Raw genomic sequence first — 19,079 nt, forward strand, 5'->3', positions numbered from 1 at the left:
TAATTTTTTAAAACTATTTTAAATTCTTTTATTCAAGATTCACCAATCAAAATCTACCAATCAGCACATCATATTTCACTCCAAGTTTTAAAAGAGAAAATCCCTCAAGTCTCCCCTCGTAAAAATCTTCACACTTCAAGATTTTTTTTTAACTTGCATTTTTAAATTTTTTTTAACCTTTTAAATAATCTTCTATTTAAAATATATCAAAAATTTCTAATAATAAAAAAGATTTTAAAATCAAATAAAAAAAATTCAAGACTAAAATTTCTCACTGGTTATAAATGTAATCAAATCATAATATTATATCAATGCTATCAAATTCTGTTTTTCTTTGGTCCACATTGATAAAAGTTGTCACATGATTTCTTATTCTACTAAAAAAACACAGGGAAAGCATAGTAGATAAAGTAGATGATGATACAACTCAGTGTCAGCTTCATAGAATAAAGCAAGTTTCTTTATCTTAGCCATAGAATATGGCAAACACTGCATGTCACAAAAAAGTTTGGCAATAATCTTTTCATATATATTTTCATTAGACGGCAAGCCAATCAGCATTATTGAGTAAAGATTAGAGATTTTCACTTTCTAAAGAGAGATATCTTTCACAACTTTCCTCATAAAAATTATATGTTAATTATTCTTGTAGCATAACATTTTGCTTAAACAATACAATGGTAGCTTAGGATTTACGTGTAATGTGTTATAATTTAAGTGTTTACTACATCGTAACATTTGGCATTGACCCATCAATGATAAGCCTCTTAAGACAGATTAACAAGTAGACTTCATCATCATTGTCTCTCACTGACCAAAAACAAAATCATTATCTCTCATTCAAGAATACAAAAAAGGCGGCCAGAAGCCTTCTGGTTTTAATGTGACGAAAATAAATGAAATAAACAGAAATTTCATAGCATGAGAAGCTATATTCTAATTCACTCTATCACTACACATAAGCTGTACAATGAAGTCTAGTGATGTGAACTAACACAGTTAAATTCTCTATACACAATTACTTCTTTCAAATCAAGAATGAAAAGCAACCAGCTGCAGCTCCTAGAGTGCTAAGTGAAGCCACAAAAAGCATAATTCAGCTCTGGTTTGAGTTCTGTTGATTTTGCACAACAGTTTGATTGAGGTTGGAAGGACCTGAAACAGAACGTGGGGTGTTTACAGTTCGCAGATTTTGTGCTGCTTGTGTCATCAGTTGAGAGCCCTGTTGCTGCTCTGATAAAGCCTGCAATCTTCTCCTCCATCTGAAAAACTCCACAAGAATAGAGCTTCCACTCATCACTACACCAAAACCAGCAAATGTGGCAAGAAGGATTGACAGAACTGCTTGCACATGAACCTGTGGGCCACAAAAGGCATTAGTAGTCAGAGTGCTTGTGCTTCTACATTTAGGGGTTTCATGCACATTGTCATGCATATCCATGAGAGGAAAATGTTTTAGCTACAGCCATTCATTCATAAACAAAAAATCCTGATCATGGACAGCAAATATTTTTAAACTCATCGCCATGCCACCATCTTGGGCAATAAGGCACGTTCCATTACATTTCCCAAGAACCTTTCATTTTACTATAAACTTATCCAATGCTTCATTCATTTAACCATTTGTTTCTCATACAATGTTATAAAATTTGGATTCAATTTCAAGAGAAAAAATACAGGTAAAAAGAATATAGTTCCAACAAAAATGAAATCCATTACCACTGAGTAAAATATATGCGCAAAGAGAACCACCAGAGCAAACTGGACAGATGCATAAATCCAAATGAACCTGCTCTTCACTGGACATCAAAGTTCAGAAACAAAAATGTTAGGGTTGGCATAAATCAGTGTAACCCAACCTGGCATCATGAAAACTGAAATTAGCAATAAAGAACAAAAAGAATCGTCATGATGAAAAATCTACAAAAAATACTTGTTGAGAATACAAGAATCATTCAGTGTCATAAATCTATCAGCAATTGCTACATCATTTTAGATACTTTCAGAAATCCATATTCTGTTAATTAACAGTGTACACAGTTGCCAGGGTGTCAGTCTATTACACACACCCAAATGATTTTGACCAATTCTCCATTAATAGATTTATAAAGGAGTGTCCATTTGTTACTTGCTTCAAGGTGTCTATTGCAACTCTTATTTAATTAATTTTTATAAAAATTTTCTAAATTATTTAGTTCCATTAACAGAGAAGGGGAATATGTTAGATAACAATCATTTGAATATGAATGAGACAGTAAAGACTCCGTGTAGAGGATGATGAGTTCTCTGGAAAAGTAAATTGACAATATTTATGAATGTTTTGCAAACCTACCCATGGTTGATGATGTCATAGAGGAGAGTAAACCCAGCACACAGGAAAATGGAAGAGATATGGCAATTGCACCAGTTCCCATTTTTCCCACCTGCAGAAAATTGAGCAATTGAGACTAAATAAAATTGCAACTTTGACAGTTCTGAGAGGACTGCTGTTCTTACCAACAACTGTTCAAGAAAACAAAAATAGGCGAGCATGCTGACTATGACAAGCACTGGGACTTCCTGCCAAACTCTGTTAAGTTGAGAAGACAAATTAAAAGTGAGTCTCTGTAGTAATAACCCACAATACAAGAAGATATATATATAAAAAAGATATAATGAGAACACTCTATTCCACTTGTAAGAGTATATGACTATACAGTTGTAGTAGCTGCAGAACTCCAACGAAAATATTGACATCATGAGTATCATATTTAGTTCATATGACAAACTATGTTTGAATCTTGAGACAGCATGCGAGTCCATTGCTTCAATTTCAAAGCATGACAGTAAACGTGTTGGTCCCATATCCTAGGCAGTGTGATAACCATTATTGCACACTTGAAAGAAGTGGCAACTAGGGAAATGCAATACAGATTTTAGATAAACATCAGATGAATGCCATGATGGTGAATCATGATTGAGATTCTATGATATCTATTTAGTTCCTGATTGAAGCATCTCATCATAACTCATTCATCAGAAATCAGTATAAATCTTTATCAAACAAAGTAAATAGACATGCCTGTATCCATTTACATCTTCCAAATGAGACCTATTTAATCCATTATTCCGATTTCGAACACTTTGGATCCGTAGCAGAGTTACAGGCAGGTTCCGAACTTCCTCCTTGCACACATCACAGGTCTTGTTACCCTTTATGCTAAACCATTTAATAGCACATTCTTGGTGAGCCAGAGCAAGTTCACCTTTGCAGCTGCATTCCAACTTGAAGGTCTCGCCTCCTTCACATAGATCAACAAGACAGATTCTACACACAGCCTCTTCTTCAGCTATATCTTCACCGTCAGCAGCATCTTCATTTTCTGAACCATGAAAGTAATTTAGGCAACTTACTATCTACATTCAGGATTAGAAGTAGCAAGCATTTTAACAATATAAATTAAATCAAAATGTCTTTGAAGAAAGTTGGGAAGAGGTTAAAAAGAAAAGACAACAGTAGGGGGACTTTAAGAGCATGTATTCTGAACTACTAAAGAAACAGTCTTACAAACATTCTGACAATATGTTTGCTTAATTGTTAACACTACTGATGTTTGGCGCATCATAACTGTGTCGCACGGCTCGCACCAGAGAATCCAAAGATTTGACATATAAATTTCTATCATTTTTCATGAGTGCAAATCCTAGGGCTTATAATGAGATACCTGTATCCTTTGTTGGGGATGAATTCGGCAATTCATTTCCTTCCTTTATACGAGGAGTGGAAGGAACAATGCGGAAAAACGAATCCATCCTCCTTATGCTTTTATCTTTGTTATTGACAGGCACTGATAGAGAACGAGCTATCTTTCGCTGGACCTCTCTTTTCTGTGAAACGTATTACTAGGTTAAAATAAAGGTAAGGTAAGGGTATATTTATGACGCAAAATTTAGCAGCCATGACTACCGAAGGCAATTCTAGAACAAGGGAACTTAAAATCACTGCTAAATCTTACATTTAGAGGACCACCAACACTTCCACCATGAGCCGATTCTGGGTTTGAATGTCCAATTTCATCTACAGGTAATGAGGATGTTCTCTTTATCCTTGGAGTAAATATCTTAGTAAGGGACAATGATCTTGAGATTGAAGGCTTTTCTCCAATGCCTGAAGAGGAAACTTCTGAGGCTGCAGTATTTGCCTTTTCAATATCTGCCGGTGCCTTATACCTGAAGCTCAGTTTTGGAAGGAGGCTTCTTATGGATGATTTGCCTCTTGACGTTGAAGGCCCAGGAGAATTATTTGTTAGAGCATCAACGGAGCGAGAGCTCACAAGAAAGTTCACTCTTTTTGGAGTGGGAGTAGGATTGGGACTTGGTGTCATTGGCATTTTAATTTGAACAAAATCTTGGGAACGCTCTTCTGTTCTTGATGGTATTTCTAGGAGAAGATGCTGTCGCTTCCGAGGAGGAACATGTGTGGTTTCTTCAGTAATCCCCATTGGATCATCAACCTACAAATAGGATATGGAATTGATGAAATACGTGATTTAGGCACTGAATCACAAGTGAACTACATGACAACTAAGTGACTAACAAATCTATCCAAGTAGTCACTCAATATTTTTCTTAGCTTGGAACTCATCAAACTACAATAGAATTAGATAAACTGAAACTGGACTGTGAATATCTGCTTTCTTAATAAGCAGATTCTTGCACCCTCCAGCCTTTATTCCCCCCTCCACCATTAAAAAACACTGCTATACTTTTGGAACATGGAATTTTGTAATAAATAAAAATAACAATTGCTAATCTCATATTCTCATGGATTAAAGATTTGCATGATGCCATGTTTACCAAATGAATAAGAAACCAAAGAATCAAATACACTTTCAGAGACCAAACTACCAAGATCAATTGCAAATATCAGCCAGAGATCCTTTATTTCAAACTCAGTAGTTTAGGATACTGAATATAGTGGAGAGGAGATAATAAATTATATAAATATTTAAACAAACTCATCACTTGCAACTTTTTCTACTGTGAAGGAAAATATAAAGAGCACTAAAACTGCTTGGATTTGGCAACAGGATGTGGGAAAGGATAATGCGTTGAATAGCTATCACGCGATGAACAATTATGCAGTCATTGAATTTTGAAATCCTCTCAAAGGCAAATTTTCAATGCAGCACAAAAAGTAGCCGAGTCCTATGAGTGCAGCATAACAGTACACCAAGGGTGATATTCAACTCTTACTCTTCTTGTTTAGGGAAAATCCCACCTATTATAAGATTCAATATGATGGAAGATAAAGAAAAGAAACCATATTCAAATCAAAGTGCATAGAAAATTTTGAGCAATTTATTTTAGTGATATATGTTATCGAGTAAAGTTGCTCAATAGCTTCAAGTTTCTAGCATGTAAGACGTATAAGAAGCTGGCAATTGGAGGCTTAACTTAGCTGATTTGCAGAAGTAGTAACTGTTACTTTCTTTAAAAACTTTTCAACTGCGTAATTCAAAGTACATGGAAGAAATAAAAATAGCTAGACGCTCGCTGCACTTAATTTTCACGCACCCATAAAAAATCAGAACAAACATGCTAGTTGCAATTAAAAGGAATAAAATTCACACAATGAAATAAGATACCGTAATATTAATAATATAATACCACGGATACAATTGGTGGAAACTTGAAAGTAAAACAGATCAAGATCCGAGTAATTCAAAATATATATATACACATGATACATTAAATCATTTGTCCAAAAGGACCCAAATAATTGGAATACAAAATTAGAAAATAAAAAAGCAAACTTGACGATCATAACCATTCATTCAAGTGTTGAGAACATGTCTACCATAACAAAAGAGAAGTTTTGAAAATCTCAGTCTGAAAAATCATCAACAAAACAAAACCAACACAAAATAGAAGGTGTAACAGATGAGATGACACAGAAAGAGAGAAAGTGGAAAAACATATTCAAGAGTTCAAAATAGAGACTAGTCCTTGAAACAAAACCAGCCCCTATGAACCTGAAAATCTAATAAGCTAAAATAACAGAAGAAGATGAAAGGGAATAACAGAAAGCAACACCTTTTGAACTGGAAGCGAAACTGTTTTTCTGCAAGAAGTTTCATCATGTTCCTCACTCACAGGCTTTTCCTCAGCACTCATTTCGCTGTGGCAAAAAACAAAAAAATAATAGAAACCCAGAATTCGAAATTCCAATAGGAAGCAAAATAGCAAATAAAGTTCAGTTCTTGATCTTGTAGATGCAAACACCAATTGTATTTGTACCCATACCACTTACTTATTGCTTGGTACATGCAATAGGTGATGAGTGATGAGTGATGAGAGAGAGAGTGGGAAACAACTTAAATATGAGTTACAGTTACAGAGATAAGAGGAAGAGATTGTGATTACTGATTAATCACAAAGACCAATCTTTGACATTTATGACACAGTTTGGTGAGTCAGTGGTAGTGGGGTACCCTTCCTATCATGTGTTGCCACTCTTTCTCTTCACACTTCTGAGTTTCAAGTGCGCGCGGACTTTGTAAATTACTCTTAGCACTGTTAAAATATGCAGATAATGTTTATGTTAACATAAGTAATCAAAATTATCACGTGGTGTTATGTAACTTTACCAAAACGTACAGTATGTTTAGAAGAATTTATATAAAGTTTATGTATTTACACTAGTAAAGCTACATGTAAGTGGAAGGAACAATTTTTACTACTTATATTTTTATATAATTTTGTTTAGATATCTTCAATATTAATTATTATATATCAAGTGAATTATTTGTTTTGTTTATATTTTATTATCAATATTATATTATTTAAAATTTTGATAAAATTATATACCACTAATATAGATTTTATTTGAAATGTTTTAGCCAACATCTACTAGCTTTTCCAAAAATTTATGTTAAAATCTCCCACTGTGTATTTATAAAAATAAATTTAATGTTTTTATATTATTTTAAAGGTCATTTTAATAAAATTTTAATTAATTTTATGATTTAAATTTTAGATGATAAAAATTAATTAATTAAATTATGATTTATATAAATCTTAAAATATTTTTCAGGGGTTACATCATACAACTAGGAGCGATAAGGATAAGTGTCTCATAATTCCACTTGACAGGTGAATTCTACTTGAGCCAGTATTTTTCAATTTATGTAGCATTCTCAAATTATTGTGTTTGAATATCCACTTATTTGCAAAACAAGTGTCAAAATCTCACAGCAAGAAACTAAAATATAAGAGAATGGAGGATACAGAAAGTTAGGAGAAGAAAAGAAACGGGTAGAAAAGATGCAGCTTCCAATCACATTCAATAGCTCCATCGGTCTCTGCCTCTCAACTTCCCATGATGAATGAGATTGAATATCTTTTTACTCGTTTATCATCAATCTTAAAGATTAATATTAACATTTTTAATATTTATTCATTTATGATAAATTAACACATCATTGTGCCTTAAATAATGTATAAATATTCGTTTCAAAAAATATTTTATCTTTCAAACAGTAATGTGTCAGATAACAATTACTTTGGTGTTCATAACTTATGTAAAGCATGTTCAGTAAAATATATCTTCTCCATACCCACTTTGAGATATACTTAATTTTAAAGGAACTTTTATCGATGTGATTAGCGGTGATGCATAAGGCAACTTAGTAACGCAACTTGCCATAGTTGTTCATGTTTTCGGGATTATTCACCAAATCACTTCGTCTTCACGCAATTATCGTGAGATAGTTTCTTCAGACAAGTAGGCAAAATGAAAAAATTGTGTACGTTTTTTCGTGACGGGCAAGTGACAAGACTAGGTAGGTTTTTTGTTTATTAATTATTATTATTACCTGTTAACATAAATACTATTAAGGAAACTTCATTAAATTAGACCGTCACGAATTTATTATCAATGAAAGGAACACGAATAGCATAAATTCACGAACTATGAGCAGTGAAGAATTTCCAAGTATATTCGTTTTTGAAATTCTAACATGCATGCACATGAAAAATAGTTATATATGTGGCAGAGATTGAATGTACAGGGAAAATATTAGTTACCCATCTCAGAAAAATGAAAATTGAAATTTTAAAACATGAAGGGGTGGAGAAAATTTGTGTAGCCGCTTTCACGGGTTACATAATTATGATTAACGTGGCCAATGTGTAGCCACCAAAGACTGCATAACGGTTAAGCTAGGGTACTTGTTCACATATACCATCTTCAATAGACCCCGCTTCTTTGCTTTGAGTTTGTCCTTGCATTGCATTGCATTATCAAAAGAATCAAGTGTCAACTGCCAGCTGAATGAACAGGGAAAGAAAGTTAAAGAAATCATTTTCAGATCTTTAAGAAAGAGAAAGTAAAAGCAGTGTCCTTCAACGTAACCCCACATTTAGTTAGTGGATTTATTTGATAATACCTTAAACACAAAATAACTTTTTACATGGAACCGTATGATTAAGCATCATTTAACAGCACCACTATGTGTCAATAAAGGTGATTGTACTTTGCATCCATTTTTCTTTTTTAATTTGTAAAATATATTCTCATATCAACTTCATCAGGTAGATTTCCAGTCAATTCTTCTTTGCTGGCAGTAATAATAATAAATAGAAAATGATAGATACCTCACTGAATGCTCCAAAACACGTGTTATTTGGCTGATAATATATTAATCTCTTTGTTCAAACACCTTCATTTTATATACGTGTTACACAGTAGAGGGTAAAAATGAGGTAGGTTTTCTTTAATGTTTTCTCCATGCATTATTGTAATGATAGATTACCCTTTTCACCCTTATCCTTACTTTGCTTTCCCATGGTTTTGAATTAAAGTATCAAACAGAGGGCTTGACAGAAGCATTTCGGGAAGATATGCTTGTATGATTATTTAGAAAGTTTAATCAAAACCTTCACTTTTGCTTTTACCATGAGATGCTTACCAGAGTGTACTCTTGATGTGACGAAATTAAATAATTAAAGACTCGAGTCAAGAGTGTCCTTTGTTTTTTCCATTGTGTAAACAGCTTTCAAAATCGTAGCAAACACTATAATTACTTCAGAGAGACACATGATATTGTCACATTTGAAGTTTACTAGTCCAGCAACCTTAAAACTAGATATATATGCTTATATTATTATGTTTGTTTTATCTTTATAATAATAACTATTCTAGTGTTTTAGTCCCCCAATATGACGTGTGACTAAATTTATGGATGAAAGCAATATGACCCAGAAGATTAGCCATCATCACCCTTTCAATTTATTTTCACGACAAGGAAATGGAAAGCCATAATTGTTAAAATGCCGTGGTGCCATAAATGCTCCACAAATGCAGATAGGGATAAGTTAATGTGTTTCCTTATTGATTCTTGAGCGTAAACTCAAATCACGTGATATATTGGTACGATTGACATATAGTTTAATTCAGTGTTTATTTAATCATTTTTATTATAAGAAGACTTATACCATATATTAGAGTAATTTAAAGTTTTGTTTTATTTTTTATCCATACAAATTTTTTAATTATTAAACAAACAAAGAGAATATAACAAAACAGGTATCATCCATCATTACAACTTGCAAGATTATTCATTTTCACGGTAACGCTTTTTGATAGAGATAAAAAAAAAGACATGGTGGCACTAGCCACAACTATCAAAAAACAAATGAAGAAGTAGTTACTAATACTAAATAGAGATGGAAGCAAAATGATGTAATATAAGATCGAAAATTAAAAGAACAAATAGCCTTTTACACGCCCAAGGTCGAGGTAGTGGGCAAGTGGACCTACGGCGAATGTTATTATAAGTTAAAATAAAATTATATGATTCACTTAGTCAACAAAAGGAAGGTCAGGACTTACAGTGGGAAAAGGAGGCACTGTGGCCATCAACAACGAAAAGAAGGAAAGAATTTGAATACTTTGAAATTGTATTGCTTCCAACTCCACACAGGTCAAAAGAAACACTAACAGAGGAAGCAAAATACTTCAACTAGATAAAGGACAAAAGCATACGAATTCGAATATATGTTAAAAATTATACAAAAAATATTCGCTCAAAAGTTTTTCATAGAAAACCAACAAAATTGAATCTACTGAAGGAGACTAATTCCTCATAAAGTGTCAAACCATGGCTTCATATGAAAAAAAAAAAGCACCTATATTCAATAGACAATCATGCTTCAAGAAAAATTATTTCCTACGTAAAATACTTAGAACTTAAAAAAAAGTTTTTCATACAATACATTTGGAGATAGTGAAAGGAAGAGGGAAAGAAGACATGGAGCTTTTTCCCGTCTCTTCCTTTTTATCATTAAATTTCTTCCTTTTCCTTATTCCCTAAACATTACATTCGAACATGAATACATGTTGAAAGGTCAAGTTATTTACTCTTTAGGAAAGGGAAATGACAGAGAGAGACCAATCAACTACTTTGCTGAATCTTTAAAATAATTAAATATTTGAAAAATTAATTAGCCAATTAATATGACAATTTAATTAACAAAATTTCCACTCATTTAAAGTCAATAACCTGAATAGAATTGAATATGCTCACTAAATGGGCAAAATTTCTCTCAATGTCTCTCCTTTTTATTATTCATAAAATCCAAATAAAAGATTTCTTAAAAAATTTCGGGTTTCTTATCATTTAAACCAACAAGTATATGCGTTTCTTTTTCAACTAGATGAGCGTTCAAATTAACTAATTAAAAAAATTATCATGTTCGTGAGAGAAGTGGAAAAGAAAATCACTTTATCAAGCAGCCACACATACGCTAAAATGTTGGGTTCATTCACTTTATCTTTTCAGATTCTCCCCTCTTGTAAAATTAGTTAATATCGTGTTCTTTGATCCAGAGACAAATTTGGTGTTTGATAGTGACACCACCACCAACATCTTGTTTGCAACGTGGAAAAGAAACATCTCATTCCCACTCTCACATCGCAATTAACATTACCAATACTCTAACACCATTTGTCAAACAGTTCTACAACCCGTTTGCAATTTCACTTCTGCAGCCGCTACACAGTAACTACAACTCCAAACAAGTCTGGCAGCGGGAACAGGGACAACGAGTCATCAATTTTCAATATAAACAATGAAGTTTGGACACTAATTCTAGCTGAGCTAAGCGTATGGGCTGACTCATCTCCAACAAAGTTAATAGTGATAAGCATGAGTCGACCCCATGATATGCCAACTTAAACCACCTGATGATTGACCCCTTAATCCACAGACTCCAATTCTAAGAGGGTATATAAGTTCACAACAATGAACGCTTATATCACGAAGTTATTATCTATAGCTTTAGTCCCAACTCCTATCCATGGCCAACGAAAAAAGATAAACAGTTATTGAACTTGGTAATAATTCAGTCAACTAATACGACACGCATTAAAGCGATGTCACGTAAAAGAATGAAACTCCACCACAAGAAGAAATTATTTGTAATGTACTGTACACTTAATTTGGCAGCACAGATTAAACTTTCAACGTGTTATGCATTGATTAGATTCGTCCACTACTTGAGAATTTCTACTCCCAAACCTAAACAAATTTATCATATAAAAGTCAAGCGCCACTTAGATAGCTAAGTATTGTGGTCCCAGATTACAAAAATTAATAAGCATATACATGGACCAAAAATTAATTCATGATCTACAATTCCGCTTTTTAAAATTGACGTGTAAGGACCTGGTTTTTCCTTGCTTAGAAAAAATTATCATTTAAGTTAAAAATTTAAATTTAAAAAAAAATTGAATACGATCTTCAGTATTTTTCTTGTAAGGAAAGAATTGCTTCAAATCATAAATAATTTCTCTTCATAGCTTATCCAGACGTATCCAATTTTATTCGGCTGTGTCTAAATGATAGAGAATTTGAGATCTTGGAGTATTAACTGATGTTCTAGGATACAATAATAATTTCTCGCCACCAGGTACCGTAATTCCACAGGAAAAAACACAAGATGCATGCAGCAAAAAGGTCATGCTTGAAAACAATTCACTGCGCAAAATCAGAATATAATAAGCACTATCATCCACTACCGCTTAGAATGGAATTAACAAAATGTCGGACAAATGACTTTGCGAGCCAAGCATATAAAATAACTTCAATCCAGACTTTGGGGTCTGGTCCACCTACCTTTCGAGAAGCATAACCAATTCACAGTGTTGGGTATGTGGAAAAAGATCAACAGGTATAGCTTTTATGGGCTGGAAGGCCTCTGAGATGGGCATAGACTTGGCCCTGTGGCGGGCTAGACCAGCACTGCTCCTATTTCTCCATCCTCGATTATCTTTATTTCCTTTCTCAACTTTTATGGGGGAAGGAGTACAAAGCTCAATAGCATTTGCCACCAAACTTTCAGGATTACAGGATATGTAACTGCATTTAAAGGCACACAATTACGTAGGTTGCATAGAAAAACAGAAGTTGCTTAAACAATAATTCAGAACAAGAACTAACACAAGCCTCCGCAAGCGTGGATGAGTTCTCAAAGCTTTGATCACCTGTGATTTCACAAAGCAGGAGTCAGAAATTAAAATTAAGAGAAAAATAAAATAGATTAAAAAAATATCATTTAAAAAATTCAACATGAAGACTACCGTGTATTGTGGTTCTGCAATCAAATGAAACGAGAAAAATATTCCACTAAAAAGAAATGGAAGACCAATGATATGTAAGAAAAGTTACTATAATGATCATCTCTATAGAATTGTGGAACATGTCCCCACAAAACCAGATGGTGAATGCCCCATGGAATCGCATTACCCAGTCAAATTTTAGTAAAGAAGGGAGGTCTTATTCAACCAAAACGAGGAATGGGAAATGCAGAAGCGAGTGACAACCCTAGCTCCTAATGAAGGCCAAGTGAGTGACATTCAACTGCTCTCCCATTGAACTGCCAGACTAATGTTGTTCCAAAACCATATGCACTTCGAAAGACAATAACATTTCTCTCTAGGTAGTCTTTCAAAATGGGGTAGGCAACTCGAGAAGAAAACAAAAATTTCAGGGAAATAATACCATATTTTTAACCATGTGCTACTAGAATTATGGTAGTAACAAAAAGTAAAAATCTTACAGTTGGATGGAGTCCAGCCCGTGGAGGATCGACAATAGCAACAACATTTTTAAACTGTTCCGAGGATGTATTCCCATTTTCAGAAGCACTATCCTGCTGAACCACACTCCCTGCTTCGGCACTGTTATTTTCTGAACATCGAGATGCCATTTCACCATTTTCAGGCTCTGCATTGGCACTATCCTCAGGAATGTCCTTGCCACTTTTAGAGATATTAGGATCATCGACTTGTTCCTCGGGCACATTTAGGTTTTCCCCTAACACAGCTCCCATCGCGTCCTCTGCCTGTTTAGAGATCCCGTCAACTTGTTCAGAAGTGCTAGCTTTCTGAACCACATTTCTGACTTCTGCATCATTATTATCTGAACAACAAGATGCCATTTCACCATTCTCAGGCTCTGGGCAGGCAGTATCGACAGGAATATCATTGCCATTTCCAGATATATTAGGATGACCAACTTGTTCCTTAGTAACATCTAAGTATTCCCTTAACAGAGATCCCATCACATCCTCTGCCTGTTGCCTCATATAGGCCAGCATGCACAAGCACAACGTTATTACAAGTGAACCATTATATCAAATTGAAAATATTCCCATGAGACAAACTTTTCAGTATCAAACATTGCGAGACAAACTAAAAATTCCAGCCTTGTTTCTGGGCAGCAGCCATTCAATTATTCAACCAGAATATCAAATCTAGATTGCTTATCTCACCTTTGCACATATAAATTTAACATTTTTTATGCCATTAATCTCAGCATTCCTATGGGCATCAGTTACTGCAGAAGCATTCATTTCAATGCCAATCACCTGGAAGAAAAACCAAAACAAATCTGGCTCAAGCAATTTTAAAAATTAGGAATTTTGAAAAGTAAAATTGTAATTTATAGAGATTAGATTTAGGAAAAATGGCAGTCTGAATGTTTCATTTAACCTTTGCCAAAAGGAATCATTACATCATATATTATCAAATTCCAAAGGAACACATTGAACTGTCAATCTTCCAAATACAAGTAAGACAAAAAGAAGAAAGGAACTTATATGATGATTATTACCATACCAACTCGATGTGCTAAAGTCAGGCCAATAGTTCCTGTACCACAGCATATATCAAATAGCAATGTGTCAGGACCTAAGCATGCCCAATCTCCAGCTAGTGAGTATAACTTCTCAGCAGCAAGTGTGTTAACCTGCAATAGAAGTAGATTTAAAATTCCATATAACAGGAAAAAAATGCCCTCAAGATCAGTGCAAAATAATGGTTATCATTCCAACCTGAAAAAATGCTGTTGGTGATATAGAAAACTGGAGATTGCTGATATAATCATGGATTCTTACATCCGTGGCATTATTGTTTTCACCCATCTCTGGATCACCAACTGTTTTAGGAAGGGGAAGTGGATGCATGGGAGCATCAGCTGGCGCTACATTGGATATTCCTTGGTGATCCTACATGTAAAACCAATTACCACATCAGAAGTCATTAAGAATATTAAATTACATCATAACATTACATGTCATTAAAATTGAAAGCAAGCATTCAGGTATCTACCACTGCAAATCTACACAAAGTCATTGAGGAACCAATGAAAGGGGGATATTAGAAATTCACGGAGAGACTATTCTTCCCTACAAATAATTATAAAAACTTAAAACTACTTTTATATATTTGAATTGTCCATGTATCAGAAACAATAACTTAGCAGTGCTTTTTCAATTATTGCACATCGATCATAGTTACATTGCTGAAAAGGGAAACATATTTCCATAGTGCCCGAAGACAATGAAAGAAAATTCGAAGACTCAGTCCAGCCATTTTAGATCATTTATTCATCTGACATAGCCATGCAACAATGAATTTGAAAATTGAAATTTGACACACTGATACCATATAAGCAAAATGCAGATATTTGAATACAGATGGTAATGTTACGGATTTTTTTTTTTAAAATGGAACCTGAATTACTGATGCTGAGAGAGGAGAGTAACAAACCAATTATCGAGCACTGGAACAGTAGCATTATTGTACCCCTCGAATTTATATTACATGGATATGCCAATGTAAGGCAATTAATACTTAACATTCCAATCTCTGACAAAAAGATTTGGATTAGAAGGGCTGCTACCTGAACAATCAGAGCTGTAAGGGGTAATGTTGGACAATGCGAAGTAGCTCCAGCAACAAATGCCTGAGCAAGTCTCTTAAATTCAGTAGCTACTTGTGCAACATCAAAGTTTGCTGTAGAGACCTATAATCAAAATCAAAGGCAAAACGCTACAAATGATATTTTAAAGAGGGGTCACACATAATAAGCTTCAATTAATCGGGGGTATTTTCTCCCTATATAAATCATACCACGAGTCTACAATGTTTACATAATAATATCAGCCAGATTATTTTGTCTGGTCAATCTGTTCTGTTGCATCTAAATGTTCTCAATATTGTTGAGCCTTAAATATGGATTATGGACAACTGACAAACCCTGCCCACCCTTAAGAACATTATGAACATAATTTTTATTAGAAACTAACCCTCACATTCACCAAGAAAATATTTAAAACAAGAAATTAACCTGCACAATAAGCATGACCTCTGCAATACCATCAAAAGTTCCAGCATCAACAACACTTCCGTTTGTCCTCCCTTCTCGGACCTTGCAAGAGAATGACAAAATCAATTAGCATCAAAAAGGTTAAAAAAATTATCTAATAATATAAAAATTCCAGATTCAAAACTAATAATCAACATGGCCATAAAATTATCAACACCCAGTCCAGCAAAATTATACCGTCAATTGACGCCAAAATCCGGTATTTTTAAATCTGTTCCAAACTGGTAGATCACTATGCTGCAGAAATTCCTGAAAGATATTTGCATATTTGCCAGCAATCGTAGAAACATTTGGGCAGTCCACTGCTTCCTCAACTGCTGTTACACCCTCCCTGCTACAATATTTTAGTATACAACTAAGAACTTACAAGCAAGGCAATCTAGAAACAGAGAAGATACAGGTTACCTGAAGTTTCCAAGCATGAAGCCCACAGTCACTTTTCCTTCCAGAGAATATCCAACTGAAAATTCACACTTGTTACGATATCCATTTACAATTGGAGATGCAACAATACCCTCTAGTTTGCATGGAAGACCACCTGCAAAAGTGGCAAAATAACTGCATCAGGCATTCAAATCCTTACTATACTTTTTGAAGTAAACCAGATCACAATATATAAGAGGTGTACTAAATTACAAGAAACATCTGTGTCAGATATTTCCAAAATAACACCTTCATCCAGTCTTAAACTCCCGAACTAGAAAATAAAATTTCTCTTAGAAATTTGAAAGAACATTGAAGATATAAAACTGTACCTATTTCCCTAGACTTGAGAACCCACTCGGGAAGAGGAACACCGGTTGGACAAGCTTTACGAGCATTTTTAGTCTGTCAGAAAAAAAAAATTAGTAGTTCAGTTTCAATTCTTTATAAATATAAGAAATGTGTTTAATAGACGAAATTACAATGATAAAATAGAAATAATCATGACTAACAAGTTTTTTGAGAATCTTCACGAGAGAGTTTTTTTTCTGCTCCAACTGGTCAGCATAGGCCATATGAGCTAGAGGAGTCACTACATCCCGCACGTTTCTTGTCTTTGAAACGGAACCATCAAAAGCCAAGTTATCATCGTTCGTTTCAGCATCCAAAGTCTCACTTGAAGGAACATCAACCATTGGATTCTCCTTATCTAATTCTTGATGCAATGTAACATTGGAGTTACTTTTCTTTTCAAATGAACGAGGAATGACATCACCAACCCTTAAAGTTTTGTTGCTAATTGATTTTCCTTCTAAAGCCTATTAAATAAATAATTTCAAACCATCAATTGTTAATTTTCAATGCAGACCAATGAAACTAAAAGTAAATAATTCATTACTCACAACAAAAATACCTTCGTTGAATTCTTCATTTGTTCTTCATCTTCAAAAGTAAGAAAACCAACCGCCATACCTTTCTTTTTCTTAGCATGCTTAAAAGCAATACCCTGGAAAAAAGGAAACAAATAAGGATCAGAAGCTTCACTATGCAGATTCAGAAAAATGTTAAGCAAATTGCAAATCAAAAACTTGGAAACAACCAAAAAGGCTTGCCTCTTTGTTAAGAAAATTTCTCAAAACCTCGGAGCTCCATTTCATCGGCAAATGCATCAAGCATTTACTAAGTGCGTGACTGGAGCCACAACCATCATCTTCGCCGTCGGCATCGCCGTCGACGACGGCCTCCGTCATCATCACAACCTCCGAAACGTCGCGTTTCTCGGGCGTCTCAGATTTCAACGCCTTCTTCGCTCGCTCTGAAGTCTGGTCCCAAGTGTTGTCGGGCCGAGGACGGAGCTCCTCCTCGCCGTGCGCGTAGCGGCACGCGTCGCCGTGGCTACAGGAGCCACCGTGGCGCCTGAAGTAGGAACAGAGGCTTGTCTTCCACAGCGGATGGACCGAACGGTCAGCGTCGTCGTCGGCGTCGGCGTCGTCCCTCTGCCGTTTCTTAGTGGGAACGACGTAGTCGTTTTGTGGATGGATTTGAGCGTCTAGTGGAAGTGTTTGGTGCGGTTCCATGGTGGAATCGTGAACGTTAATTGGGTTTAGGGTTTTAGAGGAAGCGAGTTCGGTGTTTGGGTTTGTAAGAGGTTCCGCCATTGGCAACTGCACACACTACACACCGCTTTGCTGTGGTAACTGCTTGTCCTCGTTTCGAGTAGAAACTACCTGCGGTTTCCCAACACCGGTTTATTGGGCTTATTGGTACATAAGCCCATTATGACTCATCTAGGCCCATCAACTATCAGCCCAAAAGGGAGACTATTCACTCTTTTTGTTAATCAGTTTTTTTTTTTTTGTATCTTTTGAAAATAAGATTTCAAAACTTGAAAAAAAAATTAAAATGTATTATTAATTTATATAAACTAAATTTTGGAATTTAATTTTGAAAAAGTGGTATAAACAGCCATAATGCATGAAGGTATAAAATGAGTCTAGACCATTCTATTTAAAATCAACTATCCAAATTCACTCGAAGTCAGTGGCTTTTTTTTCTCCATGAAGTTAGAGAATTTAAAATTTTCATTTATCATCCTACCAGGCCCCATTTTTTCCACTAGTGACCAATATCACTTAAACAATATAGGAAATATTTTGGCATTATTTTAGTTTTAAAAAGTGTGTACGTGGAAATTGAGTTAATGCTTGATTAAATAAATATTCTTTGATGATTTAACACTTGCTTTCCATTTTGACTAAAATATAAAAGTAGACTCGTTTATTGATGAAAAGAGTTAAGAAAAATCAAAGATTGTCTTTAAATATTTAATGGTAAGTGGAATGAGATAAAATTAGATGAAATAGAATACAACAAAGAAAAATTGAATAGAACTGTTAGTTTGTTGTTTGGATATTTTTGTGATATAAATATAAATAAAATACTGTAAGAAAAAGTGGTTCGAGTTTTTATTTTATTTGAATAACTATTTCATTTAATCAAAACAAATATCATATCATACATACATACAGGCAAAAGTTAAACACTACCAAAGAGGTGGTTTAAGTTAATTGATTCATATAACCATCACATTTAATCAAAACAACATCATATATATTGGGAGTATAAAGGTTAAAAAATAGAAAGAGAAAATGAAAATTTCAAGTTGTTTGATTTAGACAATAGATTATAGAGTTTCGAAAATAATGAAATCGATGTATTAACATCTGATTTGAAAAAACAGTGTTTAATAAGTCTCTGTGCAATGAAAAGTTTACATTAAATTATATTAATATATGGTTTAATTAAAATAGAATTAATTACTTTAGGGTGATTGCAATTGATTCGAGGTAATATATTATATGTATCTTAGTATCTACATCTTTATCGTATAATGCAGTCATGTTTACCAATTTTATAATTTTTTTTCTCACTAAATCCCACTGA

The 19,079-nt window shown here is 34.2% G+C and overlaps 2 protein-coding genes across 8 annotated transcripts; both read right to left on the bottom strand.

The window, feature by feature from the left end:
- Nucleotides 1-609: 609 nt before the first annotated feature.
- On the bottom strand, nt 610-6,521 carry LOC113857545. Of its 4 annotated transcripts, none has more exons than XM_027489548.1 (9): nt 6,293-6,521; nt 6,076-6,160; nt 3,996-4,493; nt 3,705-3,867; nt 3,062-3,362; nt 2,497-2,569; nt 2,333-2,423; nt 1,720-1,799; nt 610-1,357 (listed from the first exon to the last, which is right to left on the bottom strand). In XM_027489548.1, the coding sequence occupies exons 2-9, from the start codon at nt 6,154-6,156 to the stop codon at nt 1,097-1,099; spliced, it is 1,548 nt and encodes a 515-aa protein (XP_027345349.1). In that variant the 5' UTR covers nt 6,157-6,160; nt 6,293-6,521; the 3' UTR covers nt 610-1,096. The 4 variants fall into 4 exon arrangements, with proteins under 4 accessions (XP_027345349.1, XP_027345350.1, XP_027345347.1 ...); XM_027489547.1 differs by having other exon boundaries at nt 815-1,357; nt 6,076-6,168; nt 6,292-6,382; XM_027489549.1 differs by having other exon boundaries at nt 695-1,799; nt 6,286-6,325.
- Nucleotides 6,522-11,799: 5,278 nt separating this feature from the next.
- LOC113858418 (zinc finger CCCH domain-containing protein 24) lies at nt 11,800-17,847 on the bottom strand. Of its 4 annotated transcripts, none has more exons than XM_027491077.1 (15): nt 17,249-17,847; nt 17,050-17,142; nt 16,649-16,954; nt 16,469-16,541; nt 16,119-16,251; nt 15,891-16,044; nt 15,675-15,755; nt 15,228-15,350; nt 14,377-14,550; nt 14,157-14,291; nt 13,816-13,911; nt 13,102-13,617; nt 12,483-12,526; nt 12,159-12,401; nt 11,800-12,020 (listed from the first exon to the last, which is right to left on the bottom strand). In XM_027491077.1, the coding sequence occupies exons 1-15, from the start codon at nt 17,792-17,794 to the stop codon at nt 11,864-11,866; spliced, it is 2,874 nt and encodes a 957-aa protein (XP_027346878.1). In that variant the 5' UTR covers nt 17,795-17,847; the 3' UTR covers nt 11,800-11,863. The 4 variants fall into 4 exon arrangements, with proteins under 4 accessions (XP_027346878.1, XP_027346879.1, XP_027346880.1 ...); XM_027491080.1 differs by having other exon boundaries at nt 11,885-12,401; nt 16,649-16,750; nt 16,868-16,954; XM_027491078.1 differs by having other exon boundaries at nt 11,843-12,401; nt 15,228-15,290.
- Nucleotides 17,848-19,079: the final 1,232 nt, after the last annotated feature.

The sequence above is a fragment of the Abrus precatorius genome, unplaced genomic scaffold (assembly GCF_003935025.1).
Source record: "Abrus precatorius isolate BTA unplaced genomic scaffold, Abrus_2018 Scaffold2, whole genome shotgun sequence".
Lineage (NCBI taxonomy): Eukaryota > Viridiplantae > Streptophyta > Magnoliopsida > Fabales > Fabaceae > Abrus > Abrus precatorius.